We start from the raw sequence: 22,651 nt of genomic DNA, 5'->3' as shown, positions 1-22,651 counted from the left end.
TCCAGTTGGACTAGCCCGGTAAACAAATGTAAAATAAATCAAATAAATAAATAAATTTAACCTTAGCCTTACTTCGGGATATGTACCTGAACACTGGCGTACAGCAACAGTGGTCCCACTCCACAAGGGGGGTGCCTCTACAGACCCTGGAAACTACCGCCCCATAAGCTTGACTAGCCTGGTCTGCAAAGCTATGGAAAGAATCATTATGGAACTCAAACGGAGACATAGGGGACCTACAGACGCTTGACCCCACCCAGTTCGGCTTTGTAAAGGGCAGATCCTGCCTTTTAAACCTGGTTGACTTTTTCGAAACTGTCACTAGAGCCATTGATGAGGGCAAAGCAGTCCATACAGCATACCTGGACTTGGCTAAGGCCTTCGACACAATACCCACTCAGGCATCATAGATAAGCTAAACAGCTTAAAAGTAAACCCTTATGTCACTAGATGGGTTGCAAACTGGCTAAAGGACAGAACCCATAAAGTTAAAATCGCTGGAGCAATGTCAGACTCAAAGCCAGTCACAAGTGGTGTCCCACAGGGATCTGTCCTGGGACCCCTCTTGTTCGGCATTTATTTCTCAGATGTTAAAGCAAACATGGGAGGCTGTGGCTGACAAAGTTCGCAGATGACTGCAAACTAGGTGCCATAGTCGATACACCAGCAGATTCACACATCCTACAAAAAGGCCTCACTGAAACGGACAACTGGTGCCGTAGTCACAGCCTTAAACTAAATGCCAAAAAATGTATAGTTATCCCTTTTGGAAAAAACAAAGTACCCACAAATTATCACATAGACAGCAACCCACTGAGTACGGAAAAAGTAATCAGAGACCTAGGGACCCAAGTAGACAGCGACCTCTCATTTGACACCCACGTTGCCAAAGTGGTTAGAAAAACATTCTACCTTGCATACCTCATCATGAAGGGTTTCACATCCAGATCCAAGGATGTCATTGTACCCCTATATTCCTCCCTCATCAGACCCATGATTGAGTACAATGCCCCATTTGGTATGTACCTCACCAGGCACTTGCAACAGCTGGAGAGACCACAAAAGTACCTCACCAAAAGGATCAAGGGTCTCCAGCATATGTCTTATTCTGCCAGACTAAAGAAACTTCAGCTCTATTCAGTAGCATATCGCCTGCTCAGAGGTGATCTCTGCCTGACATACAAGGCCATGTCCAATCAGGATCTGATGGACATGCTCCACCTCAAAAAATCCAAATCCATCAGGACCACGAGAGCTAAAGACTTAAACCTCGGCACAAGTATGAATAGGACATGCTGGAGGGATAGATTCTTAACCCAGAGGCTTCCCATGCTTTGGAACAGGATCCCAGTTCATATTAGGCAGAGCCCCTCACTGAATCTCTTCAAGAGAAATCTTGATGAGTGGATGGGAGATCGTAAGTTTACCCCAGGGGTCACATCTGTGTCACTGCTAGACAGAGGCACAGTAAACTAATTCTATTATATAAGGGGACCTTCACTGTGTCACTACTAGACAGAGGCACAGTATTCTAGATTTTATCTGTACATTTTTGTACCATTTCATGGGGTGGCAAAAGCCACATCACTATGGCTATGCTTACAAATGCCCCAGGGCAGATAGCCTAGTACTATACTATGAAACTATGAAACTATAAAGACATAGGTTCATAGGTTCATAGGTTCATAGGTTAGTACTAGGCTAACTGCCCTTGCGAACCATTTTAAGCCTAGCCAGTTATCCCTTGTGAGATTCAAACCCTGCACCTTGTGTTTGTAAGGCAAACACCTTAACCATTAGGCCACCCTCCCAACCCTTACTAGGCTAACGACCACAATGGCCTTTTTAAGCCTAGCCATGCATCCCAAATCACTGACAAGTTCTGATAATGCAGGGGTTTGGGAGATGAACCATGTACAAGCAGGTGGCCTGGGAGACGAACCATTTGCAGGTTGCCTGTATCCATTAGAGAGACAGTTGTCAAACCTTGCCTTGCTGGATAGATGGGTACGTATCTCAGAGACCCCATGTCTGTGGAACAGGCTACCCATCCATGAGTAGCAGAGTTCTTCCTTAAGCCAATTCAAGTGCTACTTGGACAGTTGGATGCAGAACAGGAAATTCATCCCTGGTTTGACAACTGTCTCTCTAATGGATACAGGCAACCTGCAAATGGTTCGTCTCCCAGGCCACCTGCTTGTACATGGTTCATCTCCCAAACCCCTGCATTATCAGAACTTGTCAGTGATTTGGGATGCATGGCTAGGCTTAAAAAGGCCATTGTGGTCGTTAGCCTAGTAAGCACTTGTGAACCTATGAAGCTGCATTCTTCTTCAGCTCACCTATTCCCTCCTCTTCTTGGAGTGCTAGAGCCCTGAGTAATTCCTTGAACTGTTGTGCTTTCTCTCCAGTCAACTTCCAAGTCTTCAAACTGGTCTCCTTTGACCTTAGAGCCTTCTCTGACCATTGCATGTAGCTGATTGTGACAACCCATGATTTATGCTAAGCGCCAGCTGTTTCACTGGGGATGACTTTGCAATCACTGATTCTGTGCCAGTGCCCTTCCCTTACCAGGAGGAAGTCATCTGAGTTGCATGTTGGCCACTCTTGTGTGTGAGCTTGGCTGTCTCTCTTTATAAATTGTGTTTGCTACCATCAAGCCATTTTCCAGGCAGAAGTCTAGAATGGCTTCTCCTTTATTCCAGTTGCCCCACCTATGTGGACCCAGGCAGTCCTCATATCCTGTTCTGTCTGTCCAGATATGTTCAGTCAAATTACCCATTATCCACACCAGTTAATGTTGTCCTGTTTTATCAAGTAGGTCCTTTAACTGCTGTATGAATGCATTATTTTCCTCACTATCACAATCCTGCTGTAGGGCATAGGCTGAGATTATGAATACTACCATATCATTACACTGGAGTTTGATTGCCATGAGTCTGTCACTAATTCTGATGATATCCTTCACTGCCTTCTGAAGCCTTTCTTTCACCACAATTCCAGCACCATTTCTAGCCTATCCTCCTCCTGAGTAGTAGACTCTGGATCCTAAGCCAAGTGTCTTTGCTGCACTGCCCTTCCATTTTGTCTCTTGGATACTTAGGATGTCCAGCTTCCTCCATACCATCATGTCATCCACTTCTAGTCCACATCCTGTCAGTGAACCTTAGCCCATGTTTGACAGGTTGATTGGTTTTACATCCACCTTTATCTTAACAGAGCTATCCCAGGTAGTCCGGGATGGGTAAACTGGACACTGGCCTGCCAGTAGCTTATTGACGCAGGGCTTCTGAGCTTTATGGTGGGCACACACTGACCAATAGGGACACATACACCCCTCCCATTGTTAGCATGGGTCCCTGGCATAGGTCGGATTAGGCTGAGTCCTCAACCCACTTATCACTGGCAAATACCCATGCTCATTTTGGCAACATTAGTCAACATGACCAAATCACCTAGAGCCATATTTTACACCATCGAGTGGTTAGCCCTGCCTTAGCACACAGTCTATGATCTGTGTTCTCCTTTCTTGAGGATAATGCACACCAAAGTAGATGTCCAAAGATGAAGGTATGTGCAACTCTTCCCCCTGTAGGACACCATGTAGCGTCTGTACTGCTGCCCACAGCTCCATTTATTGGTGAGTTTGAGATGGAAACACTTAGCATGTGTTTTAGAGGTGGGAGGAACCCCAAAGAGACACAAGGAGGACATGCAAACTCCAAACAGACATTGGCCGGAAGTCAGGATTGAACCTTGTACCTTGTGCATGAGAGGTGAAGACCTTAACCATTATGCCATTTGGTCCCTTATGTATGCAAAATATAAGGGCTAAAAACTACCATGGAAATGTAAGACTGGGCTTAAGATCCTCCCACATCACTAGCCTAGTAAGTACCCATGAATCTATGTCTTTGGGGCTGTTTGTAGTCCAATTTGTCAAAGTAAAGCTGCAATGGTAATGTTTTGCTTTGTATGTAGACACTGTCTCAAGGTACATTGACATCCTTGCAAGAATCATGAGAAGAGAAAAGCAAGAAAGTATTAACAACATCTTGTTCATGTAGTTAAGTTCAGCCACTTCAAGTGTTTTTTTACTGTAAAACAGACATATTAGTTTGGAATTGCTTTTTGTATGTTTAAAAAGCTTGTAGTGAAGTAACTTTATTTGAGTTTTCTAACTTTGTATGTTGTTTTTATAACAGGGAAAATGTGAGATGCAAGTGCAAGATGTTATTGAACGATTCTGGGACTTCATTGATAAGCTCAGCATTAATACTTTTGGTAGGTAACCACTAAGCCATGATACTGTGCTGATTGTCATATGAGTAACTGTACATGTTTGCCAATGCTCAGTAGTTTTCCTTTCTTTTCCTTTTACAAGCTGTGGTAAAAACCTTTTGCCATACAGTTACTAATTTTCATATAGATAAGAGTAAAATAGACAAGTGTGCATGGGTGTAATGAAAACAAAGTGATGATGTAGAATACAGGACTATAATAGTTATATGTTGCTTAGAATGTTATAGCAGTAGTGTACTTTGACAGCTGTGCAGTGCTGCAGTAACATTTTGAACTTTCTAAAAATTATCGTTTGTTCTCCATTATTACCACACTCTCTACCACCTTCTCTTATACTTCATCAGTGCAGTCTAAACACTGCACCAAATAAAGCTTTTAAACTAATATTTTTCTTCTTGCACCAAAGAAACCTTTTAAATTATTTTTCTGTTTGAAACCTGTTACCAGAAACATCATTGCATGACCGTTGTTAAATTACCACACACACTAATAGACCTTTAACACTGCATTTACCTCCATTAAATCTGCCTTTATATTTTTATCTTGAGTATGAGCATCAGATACAGAACTTGCAACTCTAAGTGCCTTATATATAAGGAAGGTTAAAATGCAATAATGGAGAACAATTGAGCAAAAGTGATTTGTAGTATCCACTTTCTTAATTTTGTGCATCAGAGGGATGCTGCACTAAACATTCAACCAGACTTATTAAAATTACAGCCTGCTTTAAGTGTAAAAATAACATTAAAATAACAGAGACCACAAAAGGCAAAAATGGTATAAAACAAGTCAGTCAGACATTTAGGGTACAGTACTGGGTAAGTAAAGCAATTTAAGCAGAAACAGCAATGCTAATTCCGAAAAGCTGTGAACTTCTGTCCAAGAACTTAGAATGCAAATGCATTTTTCATGACAAATTTAACATATCCAGAAGATGATTTGTATGTCGTAGAACCAGACCTGCAATAAAATAGGTGCTTGTCTGCAAATGTGATGGTGAAAACGAATAACACTGTAATCACTTCACTCTATATTCTGGTTTTGATCTTATGCAAGGTCCAGTGCCCTCCATTACCACCAAAAGCAGTTTATATATCTATTGGTCCAACTAGTTGCGTTTCCACAAAATTTGATCTGAAGTAGGAACTTCATTTGTCAGCAACTTTTGGGATATGGATCCGATCTCTGATCCGAGCCGGCAACTTTTACCACAGCATAGATCCTAGCTCCTCCCTTTACCCATAATCCCCTGCCAACCCTAACTGACCTCAGATCTAGTTTGCCGTGCTTCAAGCCTACAAGCTGGATTTCGAGCTCCTGGTAGTTCAGGGAAATTGTGAGAAAAAAACTTGATTTTTTTTGTACCTTCTCTTGTGTGAGTGTGTAAGATTGTTTAGGTTCCTTCTTATATATCTTTTTTGTAAAAATTTTTCCTCCCTACCCTCGCTGGTTCGTAGTGTGTGTTTGTGGTGTGTGTAGGGGCCTAGTGAGTGTGTTTTTTCTGTTCAACATGTCGGAGGCCCCTAAAGCCATCTTTTCAAAATGCACCGAGTGTGGCCATAAGCTTTCACCGGCAGATGACCACACCCGGTGCGTTAGGTGCCTTGGGGTTGAACACCTCTCATCGGGATGCATGATTTGTGCAGCGTTCAACCCCAGGGCACTTAAGGACCGGAGGTCTAAGCTGATCCTGGCGGGCCTTTTGCCCTCCGACTCGGCTCCGGCCTCCGGTTCTTCGGTGGCCACTACCCAGCCCTCGGTGGTAGCCACCCCTGCCTCCCTCCCTCCGGTCGGGACTCAACCTCCCGTTTTGGCTCCGGAGGAGAGAGAGGCCGGAAAAACCAAAGGAAGGAGAAGCACCATAAGCGCCGGGCTGAGGACTCTTCCTCGGCCCCGCCCGCCAAGCGGGCTTCTCCATCCAGGGTTTCTGCATCACCTCCTCCTCGGCTCCGGCCCCCTTGTTTTTCACCGGGACCTGGGGAGGAGGTGACCCGGCCCCCGTCGAGGTCATCAAGGCTTCACTCTAGGTCTGCCTTGGTGGCCTCGTCGAGGTCCACCTTCAGTATATCAGATGCAGACATGGACCGGATGATGAGGAGGTTCATCCAGGCCCAGCTGCAGATGGGAGTGCTCTTGCCTCCCCCCCCCTTCCGGGGTGGAGCTCGACCCCATTCATTGCTCCAATTGCTCCTTCTCAGTCCCGCTTCCCGGGTTCGGAGCATTTGGAGCCGAGCCGTGTCGGATCCGGGGCTGTGTTGGAGCCGACAGTACAAGTTACTTCGGCTCCGACTGGTCCCTCGAGTTTGTCGGATCTGACCTCTCAGAGCCGTGGGCTGAGCTTCGGATCCGAGGGACTTTGTGTGACTTTGGCTCCGTCCCAGTCAGAGCACACGGGTCCTTCGGATCCGAGGGTCTCGGCCCCGGATCCGGTCCCCGCTTCGGATCCGAGTGGGAGCCGACTCTCGGAGCCTATCGAGAGTAGCTCCCCCTCGGCTTTCACGGTGGTGGAGAGGGCACTGTTGAGTGCATCCGGACCTCCGGTCCTGGCTTCGGCTCCTCCCTGCACTCCCTCTCAGCTGGTCCAGGCTCCCATCACCCAGCCATCGGGACAGCCTGCTTCAGCGTCTCTGGGTGTTCCTTTGGAACGTGATATTGCTGGTGAGTCTTCCTCAGACAGCCCCCCCGAGGAGGTCCCTCACAAAGCCAACTGTAAGAGGAGGCACATGGACTCCCCTGAGTCTCTTACCAAAGATACGGACTTAGATGAAGGGGAAGGCTCCCCATGATCACCCCCCGAGGATGTCTCCTTTGGAGACATCATGGAAATGCTCAGGATTAGGGGGAGGGTGGTCTGCCCCCAAGGCTTCTTCCGATGAGTCAGTATTCCTAGAGGCGTTGGAAGCAGGGCCATCTACCTCTTGGGTGTCCCCTCCCCCCCGACCCCCTGGTGGACCTTATTTCTACCAGGGCTTGGAAGGAGCCGGACACTGTAGAGCCAGTCCCCAAGCGCCCGGATAGGATCCTGAGTCCCCCTGCTGAAAGAACCCACTGGAGCAGAGATCCCCCCATGGATGCCATGTTGGTGGCGGCGGCCACCAAGAGAGAGCTAGCGCAGGAGAGCTCTGCGGTCCACCCGCCGAGTAAGGACTCTCGAGCGATGGACCGCCTGGGGAAGTGGGTCTTTAGTTCAGCAACCTTCTCCATGAGAGCGCTGAACTATATGGCACACGTCATCCAGATGCAGCGAGATCTAATAAAAGAATACGCTGCATCCCCCCCAGAGGCCATGTCTGAAGGAGACAAGCAACTGTACTCCTCCCGAATGTCTACTCTGCGTTCAGTTTCCAACACCTCTATGCCGCTTTTGTCACATGCCACTGAAGGAGCCTGTAGAGCTGGTGGAGCCGGCCTGGTAATCAGGCGTCAGACCTGGCTCCGACACTGTCACTTATCGGAACCCTTTAAGGCGTCATTCGAGAATGCCCCCTTTGATGGTTCTGCACTGTTTGGCAAAACAGTTCGCGACACTTTAGTCCAAAGCGAGAAAGACGGGAAGACATTGTCTGCCAACGGAGTCCGCTTCTCTGCTCCCCAGAGGTCCTTTTCTAAGAACCAAAATGGTCAGAAGAAGATGTGGTTCCGAAAATCGCATCAGTCCCAGTCTGCTCCGGACAACCAGTCTTCTCGTGGCAGAGGAGGACAGGGAGGACGCCGCCCAAGAGGCAGAGGGGGTCCCAGAAACTTTGGGTCCAGAGAACCCTTCTCTGAGAGGCCCATGCAGAACCCCTGAGGGGCTGCCCGGCTGCTCCACTCTGGAGGCAGTCGGGGGGCGTCTTTCGAAGCACCTAACAATGTGGGAGTCCATAACAACAGATCGCTGGGTGCTTTGCATCATATCCAGAGGTTACCAAATTCCCTTTATTGTAACCCCCCAAACCAAAAGCCTCCCCGACGTACCACCCAATCAAAGGGAGGCAGCTGCTACAGAAATTCAGCAGCTTTTGCAAAAAAGAGCTATCCAACCCATCCCCCCAGATCAGTTCGGATCGGGGTTTTACTCCAGGTTCTTTCGGGTGCCAAAAAAGACTGGGGACTTGAGATCCATTCTCAATCTCTCTCTCTCCTGAACCTGGCACTACCCAAAGAAAAGTTCCGAATGGTCACCTTACAGTCTATTCTCCCCCTATTATGGGAGAACGATTGGATGTGCTCAATAGACCTCAAGGATGCGTACTACCACATCCTAGTGGACAGACGCTCCAGGAGGTTCCTCCGCTTCCGGCTGGGAGCCAGTCACTTTCAGTTCAGGGCCCTTCCCTTTGGTCTCACCTCAGCCCCCAGGGTGTTCACCAAAGTCTTGGCGGTCATAGCAGCCCACCTGAGGCTTCAGGGAATTCAGGTCTTTCCGTACCTGGACGACTGGCTCCTCATCGCCCCAACAAGGCATCTGCTCTGTTCAGGCAGGGATTATTTCTTCAACTTTGCTCCATGTCTAGGGTTGACTATCAACATGACCAAATCCTCTCTAGTCCCTACACAGGTAATGGATTTCATAGGGGCGAGATTGGATTCCAGGATAATGCTTGCCTTCCTGACTCCCGATCAGCTTCAGAACCTGAGGTTGCATGTCCAGGCCATTCTCATACGTCCTGCTCCACCTGCGGAATTGATCCTGAGGGCTCTAGAGTCCATGGCGGCAGCTATTCCTCTACTGCCCCTAGCCCGCCTAAATATGAGGGTCCTGCAGTGGACCCTCCAAGTACAATGGTCCCTGTCTCGCAACTCCCTGTCCCATCCTATTCCCCTAAGCAGGGCTTGCAGAGGGTCGCTCATGTGGTGGCTCCGGTCCCCGAGTCTCCACATGGGATAACCATTCTCGATGCCTTCCCCCATCGCCACAGTGACCACTGACACCTCTCGCCTGGGGTGGGGTGGGGGGGCACTATTCAGGCAGAACGGTCCAAGGCACGTGGAACGACACAGAGATCTCTTTGCATATCAATGTCCTAGAGATGAGGGCGGTGCTTTTGACATTGCAGGCACTTCACAGCCTTCTTCCGATTGGGACGATTGCAGTACAAACGGACAACATGTCAGTGGTGTGGTACATCAACAAACAGGGGAGAACCAGGTCTTATCCTCTTTGTCGCGAGGCCATGAGAGTGTGGGAATGGGCTATTTCCACCAACCGCTTTCTTATTGCAACACGCATTCCGGGACGGTCCAACATCCTAGCAGACAGGCTCAGTCGTTCGATTCTGGCTCCGAATGGTCTCTCAATCCTCTAGTAGCGAAACAAATATTTGCCCAATGGAGGCAACCCTGTTGCGATCTTTTTGCCTCTCCTTCAAATACCAAATGCAACAGTTACTTTGCTCTAATCCCCCCTCAGGGGGAGTCCCAGAGAGACTCTCTAGTACATGCTTGGCCTCCCGGTCTCCTTTACGCTTACCCTCCTTTGCCCATGATGCTGAAACTCTTACAGAAAGCCAGTCGGCTGGGGAGCAAAATGATCCTCATTGCCCCATTCTGGCCTCGTCAAACATGCTTCCCGTACCTGTGGTCTCACCTAATTCATCCACCATGGATTCTGGATCCACTCCCGGATCTCATTACTCACCCTCTGGGTCTTCCGGCCCCCAACCTGGTCAACCTCAAGCTGACTGCTTGGTTGCTCCAGTTCCACTCCTAATTAGGACTCCCGGAATCTCCTCACCAGTCAAAGCCATCCTAGTAGCAGCACATAAACCTTCCACCAGAAGAGTCTACCGAAGCAAGTGGAAGCGTTTCTCCATCTGGGCGGAGCACCATCACTTGGATCCTTTCACAGCGCCTCTCACGTCGATTTTGGATTTCTTAACTTCCCTTTTTCATCAAGGGGCTAGCTGCTCTACAGTCAAGGTACAACTGGCAGCGATTTTGCATTATCATGTAGGGCATGAATTGGGCCCTCTAATTACTTCCAAGCTTTGTAAAGCTTTCCTCAAGGGTACCTTCCTTCTCAGACCTCCGGTCAGGGAGGTAGTACCCCCATGGGATTTGTCTTTGGTTCTCCAAGCCTTGACTAGCCCCCCTTTTGAGCTTGCGGCCACAGTTGATCTTAAATATCTCTCTTAGAAGATGGCCTTCTTGGTGGCCATTACTTCAGCTAAAAGGGTCTCCGAACTTCAGGCTCTATGTGTTAAACCGCCGTATTTAACCTTCCATCCAGATAGAGTTTACCTCAGGATCAGTCCGTCCTTTCTGCCTAAGGTGTCTTCGGAAGCTAATATTAATCAATCTATTAATCTTCCCGTGTTCTTTCCCCATTACCAGAACAAAGGAGAGTACAAACTGCATTCCTTGGATGTGCACAGACAATTACATTTTTATATTCATCGAACTGCTGGTCATAGGCAATCTGACCAGCTGTTTGTCTCCTTTGCCAAAACAAGTTTAGGCAAGTCAGTTTCTAAAGTTACACTATCACGGTGGATAGCTAGTTGTATCCTCTTAGCGCATCAGAGTTCGGGAAGGCCTGCACCTCAGGGAGTCCAAGCTCATTCTACTAGGGCCGTCGCTACTTCGGTGGCTTTTAAATCTAGGTTCCCTTAGATGATATTTGTTCCACAGCCACTTGGGCATCATCTCATACCTTTATCAGCCATTACAAACTGGATGTTGTCTCCAGAGGTAGGGCGTCCTTTGACTCTGCAGTGCTCCGGAATGTTCTTCCATAAAGGCCACCCAGGATTCAGGTAGCTGGGGACTCTGTCCCAAAGGTTGCTGACAAATGAAGTTCCTACTTCAGATTAAGAAGATGTTATGTGATCCTATCTCGCCTACATTCTGTACTGATGGGTTCGGAGCCGATCCCTCGGCTCCGACTCGGCACACTTATGCTATAGAGCGAGGCCTCTTATTGGCTGAGCTATCTTTATCCCAGGATGCACCACCGCTAATCCCCCAGATCTCGTTTGCCGCTAACAAGCTTAGACGTGGTCTCAACTTGGCTGGGCTAAGTACTATTTATTTAGGCTTTTTCCTGTCACAAATTTCCTTACTTTGAACCCAAAAGCTGTTTTAACAGCTATTGTTGTTATATAAGTGTGACTGGTTAATTTCTGTTGAGAAATTCGTGATTTGTTTAGTCAGGGAAGGTTTCCCGTTTTAGTTAGAGGGGCCTTCCCCTGTTGCTTTGCTACTAGTGTCTCTTTCTTGGGTCAAGTACCCATTTAAGTTAGAGGGTCTTGACTCTCTTTCTCTCTTTTCTGTCTGTTTAACTGTTTAGTGTAAAAATAAAAATAAAAAAAAAATATATATATATATATATATATTTGTTAAATTGTTAAATTTGTTTAAATTTGTTGAATTTAACTTTACCTTTTGGCTAAAGTTAGTGTTTTCACTTAGACCGTTATGTCTAAAGAACACAAACCCTCCGGGTTTAAGAAATGCACGAGGTGTGGTTTTAAAATGTCCATAACGGACGACCACTCCTCGTCGTATTGCTTAGGTGCCAAGCACCTACAAGAATCGTGTAGTGTGTGCCACGCGTTCTCATCAAGAGTCCTCCAGGAGAGGAAGAACAAATTAATCCTCAAGGGATTAATCAAGCCTTCCTTCGAGGAGGCTTTATCTTCCTCTCCGTCTCCTTGTAAAGAAGAAAGCGTCGGCTCCGACCAGTCAGTCGGAACCGACCGCTAAAAATCTAAGCAGACTTCTCCATCGGCTCCATGGACTTGGGCCGAGGTCGAACGGTCTGCCTCGATGCCTCCAGCCTCGACCCTCTGGTTTTGGAGCCGAGGTCTGGGGCATCGAGGCGGGTCACCCTCATCGGCTCCACTGATATTGGAGCCGATAAGGGTTACCGGCTCAGACTCTTCCCCCTCGGAGCCGGAGTCCTTATCGGCACCCAGGGAAATTTGCTTGGGCTCTTCCTCGAGCCGATAGTTGTTGAGTCCATTCGAGCCGGTCCCGAGCCCTTCGGAGCCGATGGAGAAATCGGTTCGGGCCCGATCGGTATCCTCTAGATCATCCAAGATGTCTGATTCGGACATCGACAGGGTGCTCCTTCGACTCTTCCAGTCTCCGGTGTTCCAAAAGCTAGTTACAGCTCCAGCCCATTCGGCTTCGGAGCCGATGGTCCACTCCCCTACTGTGGTTCCTCCTCCAACAGCTTCGGCACCGTTGGAGCCGGTGCTGGTGGAACCAGTGGAGGTGTTAGGGTCGGGCACGACCCTTGCTCCAACTCCGGCTCTTGGGTCGGAGTTCAGTACACGGACTTTTTCCTTCGGCCCTGGGGGGGAGGCTTCGGGATTGATGCTTTCGGTCCCAAGTCTCCCTCTTGGTGCGTCGGCGGCGGGAGTGCCGTCCACTGTTGTGGCCACAGAGGTGGGACCCTCCCAGGATTCTGGTGGTCCCGCCTTCAGGGCTATGAGGAGTGCATTACCCAAATCTTCCTTGGCTACCTCCACGGTTTCCCCAGCTCCTTCCCTGCATACGGAAACTGGGTCGTTGGCAGTCCCCATGTCCTTAGACAGCGGAGCCCTGGGGCCTCAGGTTACCCCCGCTGGGGTTTCTCCCCCTCCTGGAGGTCCTTCTGAAGCCTCTTCGGAAGAACCCCCCAGGAAAAGATCGTGCAAGAGGAAGCACTTTGACTCCCCTGATGAGTCTCTAACATCCGACACCGATCTCGATGATGCAGAGGGTTCCCCTAAGTCGTCCACGGATGATGTCTCCTTTGCAGACATCCTTGAAGCCCTAAAACAACGAGGCGGCTGGCAGTCCAAACCTCCCTCTGCTGATGAGTTGGTGTTCCTGAAGGCCTTCGGGGCTCAGCCCTCTGCCTCCTGGATGTCTCCGCCCTTCGATGAGCTCTTGGATTTGATCTGTCGAAGGGCGTGGGAACACCCAGACTCTGTGGAACCGGTGCCTGCTCGTCCGAATAAGTTCCTTTTGGCGCCCCCTGAAAAAGAGTTTTTAACTAAAGGTGTGGCTGTAGATGCTTTGGTGGTGGCATCTGCTACCCAGCAAGATGTAGCAGAGGCTTCGACGTCCGTCCATCCTCCTAATAAGGAGTCTAGGAGCATGGATCGATGCAGGAAGCACCCTCAGTTCAGCGGCCTTTACACTGAGGTCCTTGAACTACCTTACGCACTTTACCAGATTTCAGAGGGATCTGATTAAGGAGCTATCCGATACCCTCTTGGGTAACCTGCCTGAGGAGCTGGCCCAGATGGTTGGCTCTCAGCTGGCTACAATGTTGTCCATTTCGAACTCGTCCATGAGGCTCATTTCTTATGCGGCCGAAGGGGCGAGTAGAGCGGCAGTACAGGCATTGCTCTCGGAGACAAGCCTGGCTCCGCCTGTGTCATTTTGCGGAGGCCTTTAAGTCTTCCTTTGCCGACGCCTTTGATGGGTCCTCCTGTTTGGACCCAAGGTAAAGGACACACTAACCCGCTGTGAACAGGAGGGTAAGACTCTGACTGCCGTGGGGGCACGATTTTCCACTCCCTTTCGGCCTTATCCCAAGGCTAAAGAGGAGGGAAAATGTGGTTCAGATCTCAGAAGCCTTACCCTCTCAGCAGGAGGATTCCCCTTCTAGAGGCAGGGGATTCTTCGGAAGACGCCGTCCCAGAGGCGGCAGAGGCCCTCGCAACACTGGAGACCCTTGAGTCCTTTCGTGGCTCTTCAGCCTTCCATAGTCCCTGAGGGATTGCCCGGCTGTGCAGCTCCGAGCCAGTCGGGGTCTTTCTCGAAGCACCTAAAGGCCTGGGAAGGTATCACTCAGGACCGATGGGTGCTTGGATTATCGGAGGTTACTCCATCCCATTCTCACCCCTCAGCCCAGAAAAATCCCGGACCCGCCACCCAGTCAGCGGGATATCGCAGCCTCAGAAGTTTCAAAGCCGCTGCAAAAGGGGTCATCCAACGGTCCCGCAGACCAGATCGGATTAGGGACTTACTCAAGATTCTTTTGGTGCCAAAAGACCGGGGACTTGAGGCCCATCTTGGACCTCAGCATCCTAAACCGTTCAGTCAGAAAGTCCAAGTTCCGAATGGTCACCCTACAAACCATACTCCCATTGCTGGAGAAGGGTGTTTGGATGTGCTCCATAGATCTCAAGGACGCTTATTACCATATCATGCTACATCAAGCGTCCAGGAGACATCTGCGCTTCAGCCTAGGAGGCAGTCATTTTCAGTTCCGTGCGCTGCCCTTTGGTCTCACCACAGCCCCCAGGGTGTTCACCAAATGTTTGGCGGTCGTGACTGCTCACCTGAGAAGTCTAGGATTCCAGGTGTTTCCGTATCTAGACTGGCTCCTAACTGCCACCTCCAAGCATCTACTATTGCGGAGCCTACAAGCCACTATATCACTGGACAATTCCCTTGGAATCACCTTCAATTGGCTAAAGTCTGTGTTGCTGCCATCTCAACGCATAAGATTCATAGGGGTAGAGATAGACTCAAACCAAATGCGGGTCTATCTACCTACAGACAGGATACTAACCATACAGGCTCAAGTTCGAGCCTTACTTCCCAGATCCAAAGCCCCAGCCAGAATGGTCCTGCAGCTATTAGGATCCATGTCCGCCACGGTTCTTCTAGTTCCCTTGGCAACGTTGCACATGAGAATTCTTCAGTGGCTTCTTTCAGCTCAGTGGTCCTTCCAGGAACTCCCTCTCAGTCACCTCATATGGATCACGGAATCTTGCAAATGGGACCTTCGCTGGTGGCTAGTGCCCTCCAACTTGGATCAGGGACGACCCTTTGTTCTACCCCCTCCGGCGGCCATTTTGACCACGGACGCCTCCCAGACGGGGTGGGGGGGCATTCCCTCGGCAGGTCAGTCCAAGGCAAATGGCACTCGGAAGAGACTTTGCTTCATATCAACGTCTTAGAAATGAGGGCAGTGCTTCTGTCCCTTCAAGCCCTTCATGATTATCTCCCTCAGGGTGTAATTGCTGTTCACTCAGACAACATGTCAGTTGTCTGGTACCTGAACAAACAGGGAGGGACCAGATCCTATCCTCTGTGCAGAGAAGCCATGAGAGTTTGGGAATGGGCAGTCTCGACCAAACGCTTCCTAGTGGCTACTCACATACCGGGCAAGTCCAATGTGATAGCCGACAGATTGAGCAGAACCATCCTCTCTCCTCATGAATGGTCACTGAATATTACAGTGGCAAGTCAGATTTTCAGCAAATGGGGAGTTCCGCGTTACGATCTCTTCGCGACTCCTCTGAATGCAAAATGCAGAGAGTTCTTCTCCCTAACCCCGGCTCCGGGGAAGAGCCCCATGGACGCATTACTCCATCCTTTGCCCACCGGCCTGCTTTATGCCTTCCCTCCAGTTCCTCTCCTTCCCAGAGTGATTCAAAAGGCATCTCTCTTGGGGAGCAAAATGATCTTAATTGCTCCTTACTGGGCTCGTCAAGTGTGGTTCCCCTATCTTCGGAGACATGCTCTGGAAGGTCCATGGTTCCTGGATCAGATCCCAGACCTACTTGTTCACCAGTCGGGACTATTCCACCAGTCCCTACACACCTTAAAATTGACGGCTTGGCTCCTCCTCTTCCGACAATAGTCAGGAGTCATACATTGGATCCAGATGTTGTACACATATTATCTTCGGCCCATAAGTCGGCTACAAAGAAACTGTATGCTAGCAAATGGAAAAGATTTGCTATTTGGGCTCAACTCCGGGGCCTGGACCCCATTTCTATTCCCGTAGCAGAGGTACTAAAATTTTTGACTTCTCTTTTCAATCAAGGCTCTTCAGTTTCTACCATCAAGGTACAGTTGGCAGCAATCTCTAATTTTCATGAATCCATAGATCCACCTTTAATGAGCAACAGATTGTGTAAAACCTTCTTGAAAGGTGCTGCTCTGTTAAGACCTCCGATTTCTCATCCTGCACCTCCATGGGATCTCGATATAGTGTTACGCGCCTTGACTTCTTACCCCTTTGAACCGGCAGCTACATGTGATATAAAGTTCCTATCATGGAAGACAGCCTTTCTGGTGGTGATTACTTCTGCCAGAAGAGTTTCAGAGCTTCAAGCTTTGTCTGTAAAACCCCCGTACTTGGTTTTTCACAAAGATAGAGTATCCCTCAGGCCAAATCCTTCCTTTGTCCCTAAAATTTGTTCTAATTTCTGCTTACAACAATCGTTAGAGCTTCCAGTTTTTTTCCCAAAATACTCTAACAAAGCGGAGTTCATATTCCACACACTAGATGTCCACAGACAGTTACGTTTTTATTTAGACAGGACCAAACAAACAAGGAAAACAGATCAGTTGTTTGTATCCTTTGCAGATAACAAATTGGGCAAAGCTGTCACAAAGGTCACCATTGCCAAATGGATCAGGGATTGTATTACTCAAGCTTATTTTTATTCTAACAAAGAGCTTACCACCTCTGTCAAGGCTCATTCTACAAGGGCTATGGCTACTTCGATAGCATTTCATTCTAAGCTTGCTATTAGTGACATTTGTGCTGCGGCTACATGGTCTTCCCGCACACCTTCATTTCCCACTACAAATTAGATGTGGCATCTAGAGGACGAGCTTCATTTGGTTCCACAGTGCTCAGGAGTGTTTTCCAATGAGCCACCCGGGATTTAGGTGCTAGGGGCTGTCCCATCAGTACAGAATGTAGGCGAGATAGGATCACATAACATCTTTTAGTTATGTACTCACCATAACTTTAGATGTTTGGGATCCATCTCCCATTCTAATAACCCACCCTCCTTCCCCCTTCCTTGGAGATCAGAGGATATCAGAAGGTCCGAATCCTGTTGTTTCATCTTGAAACATCTAACAATGTTATATAATTAAGTTGTGCATGTGTGCATGAATGCGGACAAACAAGATCTGGGGGATTAGCGGTGGTGCATCCTGGGATAAAGATAGCTCAGCCAATAAGAGGCCTCGCTCTATAGCATAAGCGTGCCGAGTCGGAGCCGAGGGATCGGCTCCGAACCCATCAGTACAGAATGTAGGCGAGATGGATCCCAAACATCTAAAGTTATGGTGAGTACATAACTAAAAGTTATGTACTCACCATAACATTCCATCTGAGTAGGTATCTTCATTTGTCTGCAACCATCCCCCCTTCCTTCCCCCTGACCTATAGGATCTGTCTTGGATAAGCCCCTTCCGGGGCACAATAACAATGCTTATATCAGGCAAACTTGATCTGAGGTCAGTTAGGGTTGGCAGGGGATTATGGGTAAAGGGAGGAGCTAGGAGCTAGGATCTATGCTGTGGTAAAAGTTGCCGGCTCGGATCCGAGATCGGATCTGTATCCCAAAGGTTGCAGACAAATGAAGATGCCTACTCAGATGGAACGTTATGGTGAGTACATAACTTCTTATTAACCAACACCAATGCTGCCCAGCTTCGGAGTAGGTTATATTAAGTAAGGTGATACAGGGAGTTTGCTTCCACATAGGATCATAGGAGGTTACTAAGCTAATGGCCCTGAGGCCCGTAAAAGCCCAGCCAAGAGTTTGTTCCCCCAAAAAAACCTCAGTCAGCACCTGTTGCCCCTGTCAGTGAGGGACACAGGTGGAACCCCTGGGACAAATTTATGGTTTCCCATCCACTCATCAAGGTTGCGCTTGAAGAGGATCATCGAGGTACTCTGACGTATATGGGAAGTTTTCCAGAGACGGGGCAGCCTCTGGGAGACAAACCTGTCTCCAACAGGTTTTGCTGATGTTGCACATTAGATTCAGGCCTTTTGAGTGGGTAATGCACAAGGAGTTAGACTTGTGGATATGGAGCATTTCTAGTAGAGCAGGGTCCGAGACTGCCTTGTAGGTGAGACACAGATCACCCCTGAGCAGTTCTGTATGATACCGAGTAGAACGATAGTGATTTGAGCCTGTCCATACAGGATAGGTGTTGGAGGGCATGGATTCTCTTTGTGAGGTATTTCTGTGGCTCTTCCAGTTAGTGCAAATGTTTGAAGAGGTGCATACCAAATGGGGCCGTTATACTCAATTATTGGTTTAATGAGGGAGGAGTATAGAGAGGTAATAACCTCCTTTTTTCTGGATACAATCCCTTTACTTATGAAATGAACCAAGTTAAAGGCTTTTCTGACCACTGCCGCGTCATTATGGTGGAATGTGAGATTGTTGTCAACCTGAGGACCCAGGTCTCTCACCAAAGGTTGTGTACTTAGGGGGTTGTTTTTGATGTGGAAATCAGTAGTGGCTATGTTTTTGCTGAATGGTATGACAATACTTTTTTTTTGCATTTAACTTGAGGCCATGACTTTGGCACCAGTCATTAGTTGCTGTGAGACCCTCTTGCAGTATGTTTACATCATTTGGGGAGTCAGTGACCGCATCCAACTTACAGTCTACCACAAACTTGGTCAGTCACAGGCCTTTTGTCTTTGCCTGGACCTCTGAGAAGTAGATGCCAAACAGTAGGGGTCCCAGAACAGATCCCTAGGGAACTCCACTAGTGACAGGTCTGGTATCGGAGGTGGAGGCACCTATTTTGACCTTGTGGGTCCTATCGGTGAGTCATTTGGCTACCCACCTGATAAAATAGGGATTTACGCCAAGTTGTGTAAGCTTTTTGATGATGCCCAAGTGGGGGATTGTGTCAAAGGCTTTGGCCAAGTCAAGGTAAGCTGTATGTACTGACTTTCCCTCATCCAGGGCCTTGGTGACAGTCTCAGAGACGTCAACCAGGTTCAACAGGCAACATCTGACCTTGATGAGTCCAAACTGGGTGGGGTCAAGCGCTTGGAGATTGCCTATGTCCTTGTTTATAAGATCCATAATAATACGTTCCATGGCTTTACAGATCAGACTTGTCAAGATAATGGGCCGATATTTTCCAGAGTCAGTAGTGGCACCACCTGTGTGCAAGGGGATGACAATGGCAGTTCTCCACTTTTCTGGAATGAAGCCTGTATTTACGCTGTGGTTGAATAGGTTGCTCAATGGCGAAGCTAGTTCTTGCTGGAGATGATGCAGAATACAGCCTGGGATACTATCAGATCCCATGGAAGCTGTATTCTTTGCCTTGGATAGGGCCTTTAACACTTGATCTATAGAGATGTGAGGTGCAGGATAAGTATCGAGGATGTTGAAAGGGCCTTTGGGGGGACAGGGAGTAAAGTTTGCAATGAAACTATCTGCTAGCAGTTTGGCTAAGTCAGTAAGATCAGTGTAAGTGATAACTGTTAAGAACTGATTTGGAACATACCTGGGCTTTGCCGTGGAGGTTCCTGACATAACTGAAGAAGGCTTTGTGGTTTTCCTTTGTTTTGGAGGCTAGTTTAGATTCATAATTGGCTTTGGAGATTTTAACTAGTGATATAATTTGCTTGTTGAGGCTAAGGAGGGAGTTTTTCTAATTTGGAATTTCTTTTTTACCTTTGCACAACAGTTTCTTCCTTTTGTTATAAAGTCTTTCGGCATGTACCTCACAAACCACATGCAGCAGCTGGAGATACCACAGAGGTTCCTCACCCGGAGAATCCAGGGCCTCAAACATCTATCCTACACAGATAGGCTAAGAGCCCTGTCCCTCTACTCAGTCTCCTACAGACTCCTCAAAGGTGACCTCTGTCTGGCATGCAAAGCAATCTCAGACCTCGCTCTAATGAGAACACTGCATGTCCGCAAGTTAAACTCCACTTGAGTAATCTGCACACGTGACCTCTGTTGGCGGGACTGATTTGTGTCCCAGAGACTCCCCATTTCATGGAATAGACTCCCTCTCCACGTAAAGCAAAGTACCTCATTAACCCTTTTTAAGAGTAACCTGGATAACTGGATGGGGAACAGAAAATACACCCCGGGGATTCCACCTGTGTCCCTGCTGGACAGTGGCATAGGGTGTTGACTTGTTGGAACATGGGCTAAATTCTTGGATAGGCTTGTAAGGGCATCAGGGCCAATAGCCTAGTAACTTCTTATGATCCTTTGTCCACCAGACAGGTTTGTGTTTCCTTGAGGTGCAGGTTTTAGTTCTGTTGGGTATGGCTGAGTCCATGCAGTTGTACAGGTGCTTATATACTGCATTGGCATACTATTCAGCATAGTTGTCTGCATCATCTGAGGGGGCCCGGTGGTGTGAAGCTACTGATACACTCCCTAAGGAGGTTGTAGTCAGCTTTTGAGAAGTTTTTTTAGCCTGATTATGGCTGGGGGGGCGGGTTGGGTGGGATAGAATCTTCGAATGAGGCAGACTGATGATCTGATCTCACCAGGGAAGAACATACTGTGGGAGTGGAGCAGCAGTTGCCCATGTTGGTGAGAACCAAGTCCAAAAAGTTATCTTCCCATGTGGGGGATGAGACGAGGTGGTCTAGTGCATTAGAATTGATGAAATTAAGGAATCGTTGGGTGAGTGCATTAGTGCAGGAATAATTTGCCCAGTCTATGGAGGGTAGTTGAAGTCACCAACGAGCAGGATGTTAGGGGGGGTACATTGATGGAGTCAAGTAGATCCAGGTATGATGAGTGGATGTCCTGAGTAATGGAGGGGGTCTATAGCTGTATATAGCTTGGATGGGTGTCTTGCCAACTGTCAGTTGCACCTGGAGTAGTAGTTCCAGTGTGCCATGCTGGCAAACCAGTCTGGAGGTGTGCCTGTCCATAATGAAGGTAGAGACTCCACCACCCTTGACCACACAGACATTGGCATCTTCCAGTGTAAGGAGAGCCTCCAGTGAGTGCATTTTCAAGTTAAAGATCGTAGCATTAAGTAGCAAGACCTTCAGTTTGCCTTTTGACAAATCTTTTGTGTTAGAAGATTTGTCTTTAGGACATTGCCTAAAAAAGGTACAATAGGGGAGGCAAGAGCCTTGGCCAGGATCTGGAATCCCAGGGGTGAAAGGTGGAGGCCATCTTTGGCAAAGCGTTGAGGCCTGTCAGCCATGTCATCCCAGGTAGGCAGATACTGAATCCCCTTGGAATGACACCAGAAACTAAGCCAGTTGTTGAAGTCAATTATTTTATGTTGGTATTGTGGTATCATCATTGGTGAAGGTAGGATACTGTTTAGGGCTAAGGTCATACCTGCCTGGGACACATACTCAAAGAGCTCAGTCATGTTTGTCTTCATGTATTCCAGGAAGGTACGTGTCAAGTCATTCACACCAGCATGGACAATGACAGAGTCACACTTGTACTTGTTTTGGAGAGACTTAAGTGCGTGCATGATGTGGCGGATTCTGGGACCAAACAGACAACTGACTCCTTGTCGAGCCTGGTGAGGGAGACATCAGTGTGTCTCACAATTGATTCACCAGTGACTAGTATGTTTGGTTTATTGTTATGCCTTGTGTGCTGTGTTGGTTTACAGTTTTGCCTTATGGTCTGTATTTGTGAGAGATGTGTTGTCTCCTGTTTGTGATCCGTTTGGTGTTGTGTGTGGAATGTTTAAGTGTATTTTGGAGGTCTCTACTGTTTAGGTAAGTTTTTTATCGAGGACTTCTGCATAGGTGTGTGTATGTGTTGTGCTTGGCTATGGGCATACGTCCCAACTATCCAGATTTTCTCAGAATGTCCATATTTTTGGTTCACGTTTTTTCTGTTCCCCATAAAATTTGTGGCTTTTTAGTGATTTTGATCCTCAGTGATTTGCCAAATAATGGCAGATATGTGACTTCTGGACTTCATATCCTTCATAAAATACATGCTAATACAAATCAAGTTTTTCTAACAACTTCCAAAGTTTATAAAAGCAATATTTAAAATCTGTCTTCTATCTCTGGGCCCCCCCCCCCATTATTTTAGACTTTGTGCAAATTTTTTCTGCCAAGAAGTTGAAACGTATGCCCATGGGTTTAGATTCCTGTGTTATTTCTTTCACACCTTCACAAAACCAAACTTCACCAAACATTGACTTGCTAAAGCATGCTGTCAGTGGAATGTGATTTCTATGGTGTGTGTATCTGTATAAAGAGAATGATACACCTGTATTAATTCATATTCGTGTGTGTGCATATATATATATATATATATATATATATATATATATATATATATATAGGTTCATAGGTAGCTACTAGGCTATTGGCCCTATGGCCTTTATAAGCCTAGCCAAAAAGGTACCCTGGCTTTCGCCATCCAAAAAAATTATTTTCCTGTGCCATTGTCGAGCAGACCCAAAGAAGTGATCCCCAGGGTGAATTTCCTATTTCCCATCCAATTACCAAGATTTTTCTTGAAGAGTGCTAATGAGGAGCTTTGTTTGACATAGGTAGTTTCTTCCAGAGTATGGGGAGTCCCTGGGACAGGAATCTATCCTTCCAGCATGATGTCCTTCAAGAATGCAACTGCAGTCATAACATGTGGGTTGTCCTGCCTCAGGCAGCCCTCGGCCT

At 47.8% G+C, this 22,651-nt stretch overlaps 1 protein-coding gene across 2 annotated transcripts in view; it reads left to right on the top strand.

Annotated features, from left to right (window-relative positions):
- The window catches only part of ADAM17 (ADAM metallopeptidase domain 17), a 2,408,764-nt gene that overhangs the window by 1,997,639 nt on the left and 388,474 nt on the right, over positions 1–22,651 (top strand). For both annotated transcript variants that reach the window (XM_044079174.1, XM_044079166.1), the window contains one exon: positions 4,206–4,284. In XM_044079174.1, the coding sequence (XP_043935109.1) occupies positions 4,206–4,284 (79 nt within the window). The remainder of the gene's footprint in view (positions 1–4,205; positions 4,285–22,651) is intronic.

Source organism: Protopterus annectens, chromosome 1.part1 (genome assembly GCF_019279795.1).
Source record: "Protopterus annectens isolate FY-2018-M chromosome 1.part1, PAN1.0, whole genome shotgun sequence".
Taxonomy (NCBI): domain Eukaryota; kingdom Metazoa; phylum Chordata; order Ceratodontiformes; family Protopteridae; genus Protopterus; species Protopterus annectens.
Note: the sequence above shows the minus strand (reverse complement) of the source record. Positions and strands in the feature narration are given on the sequence as shown.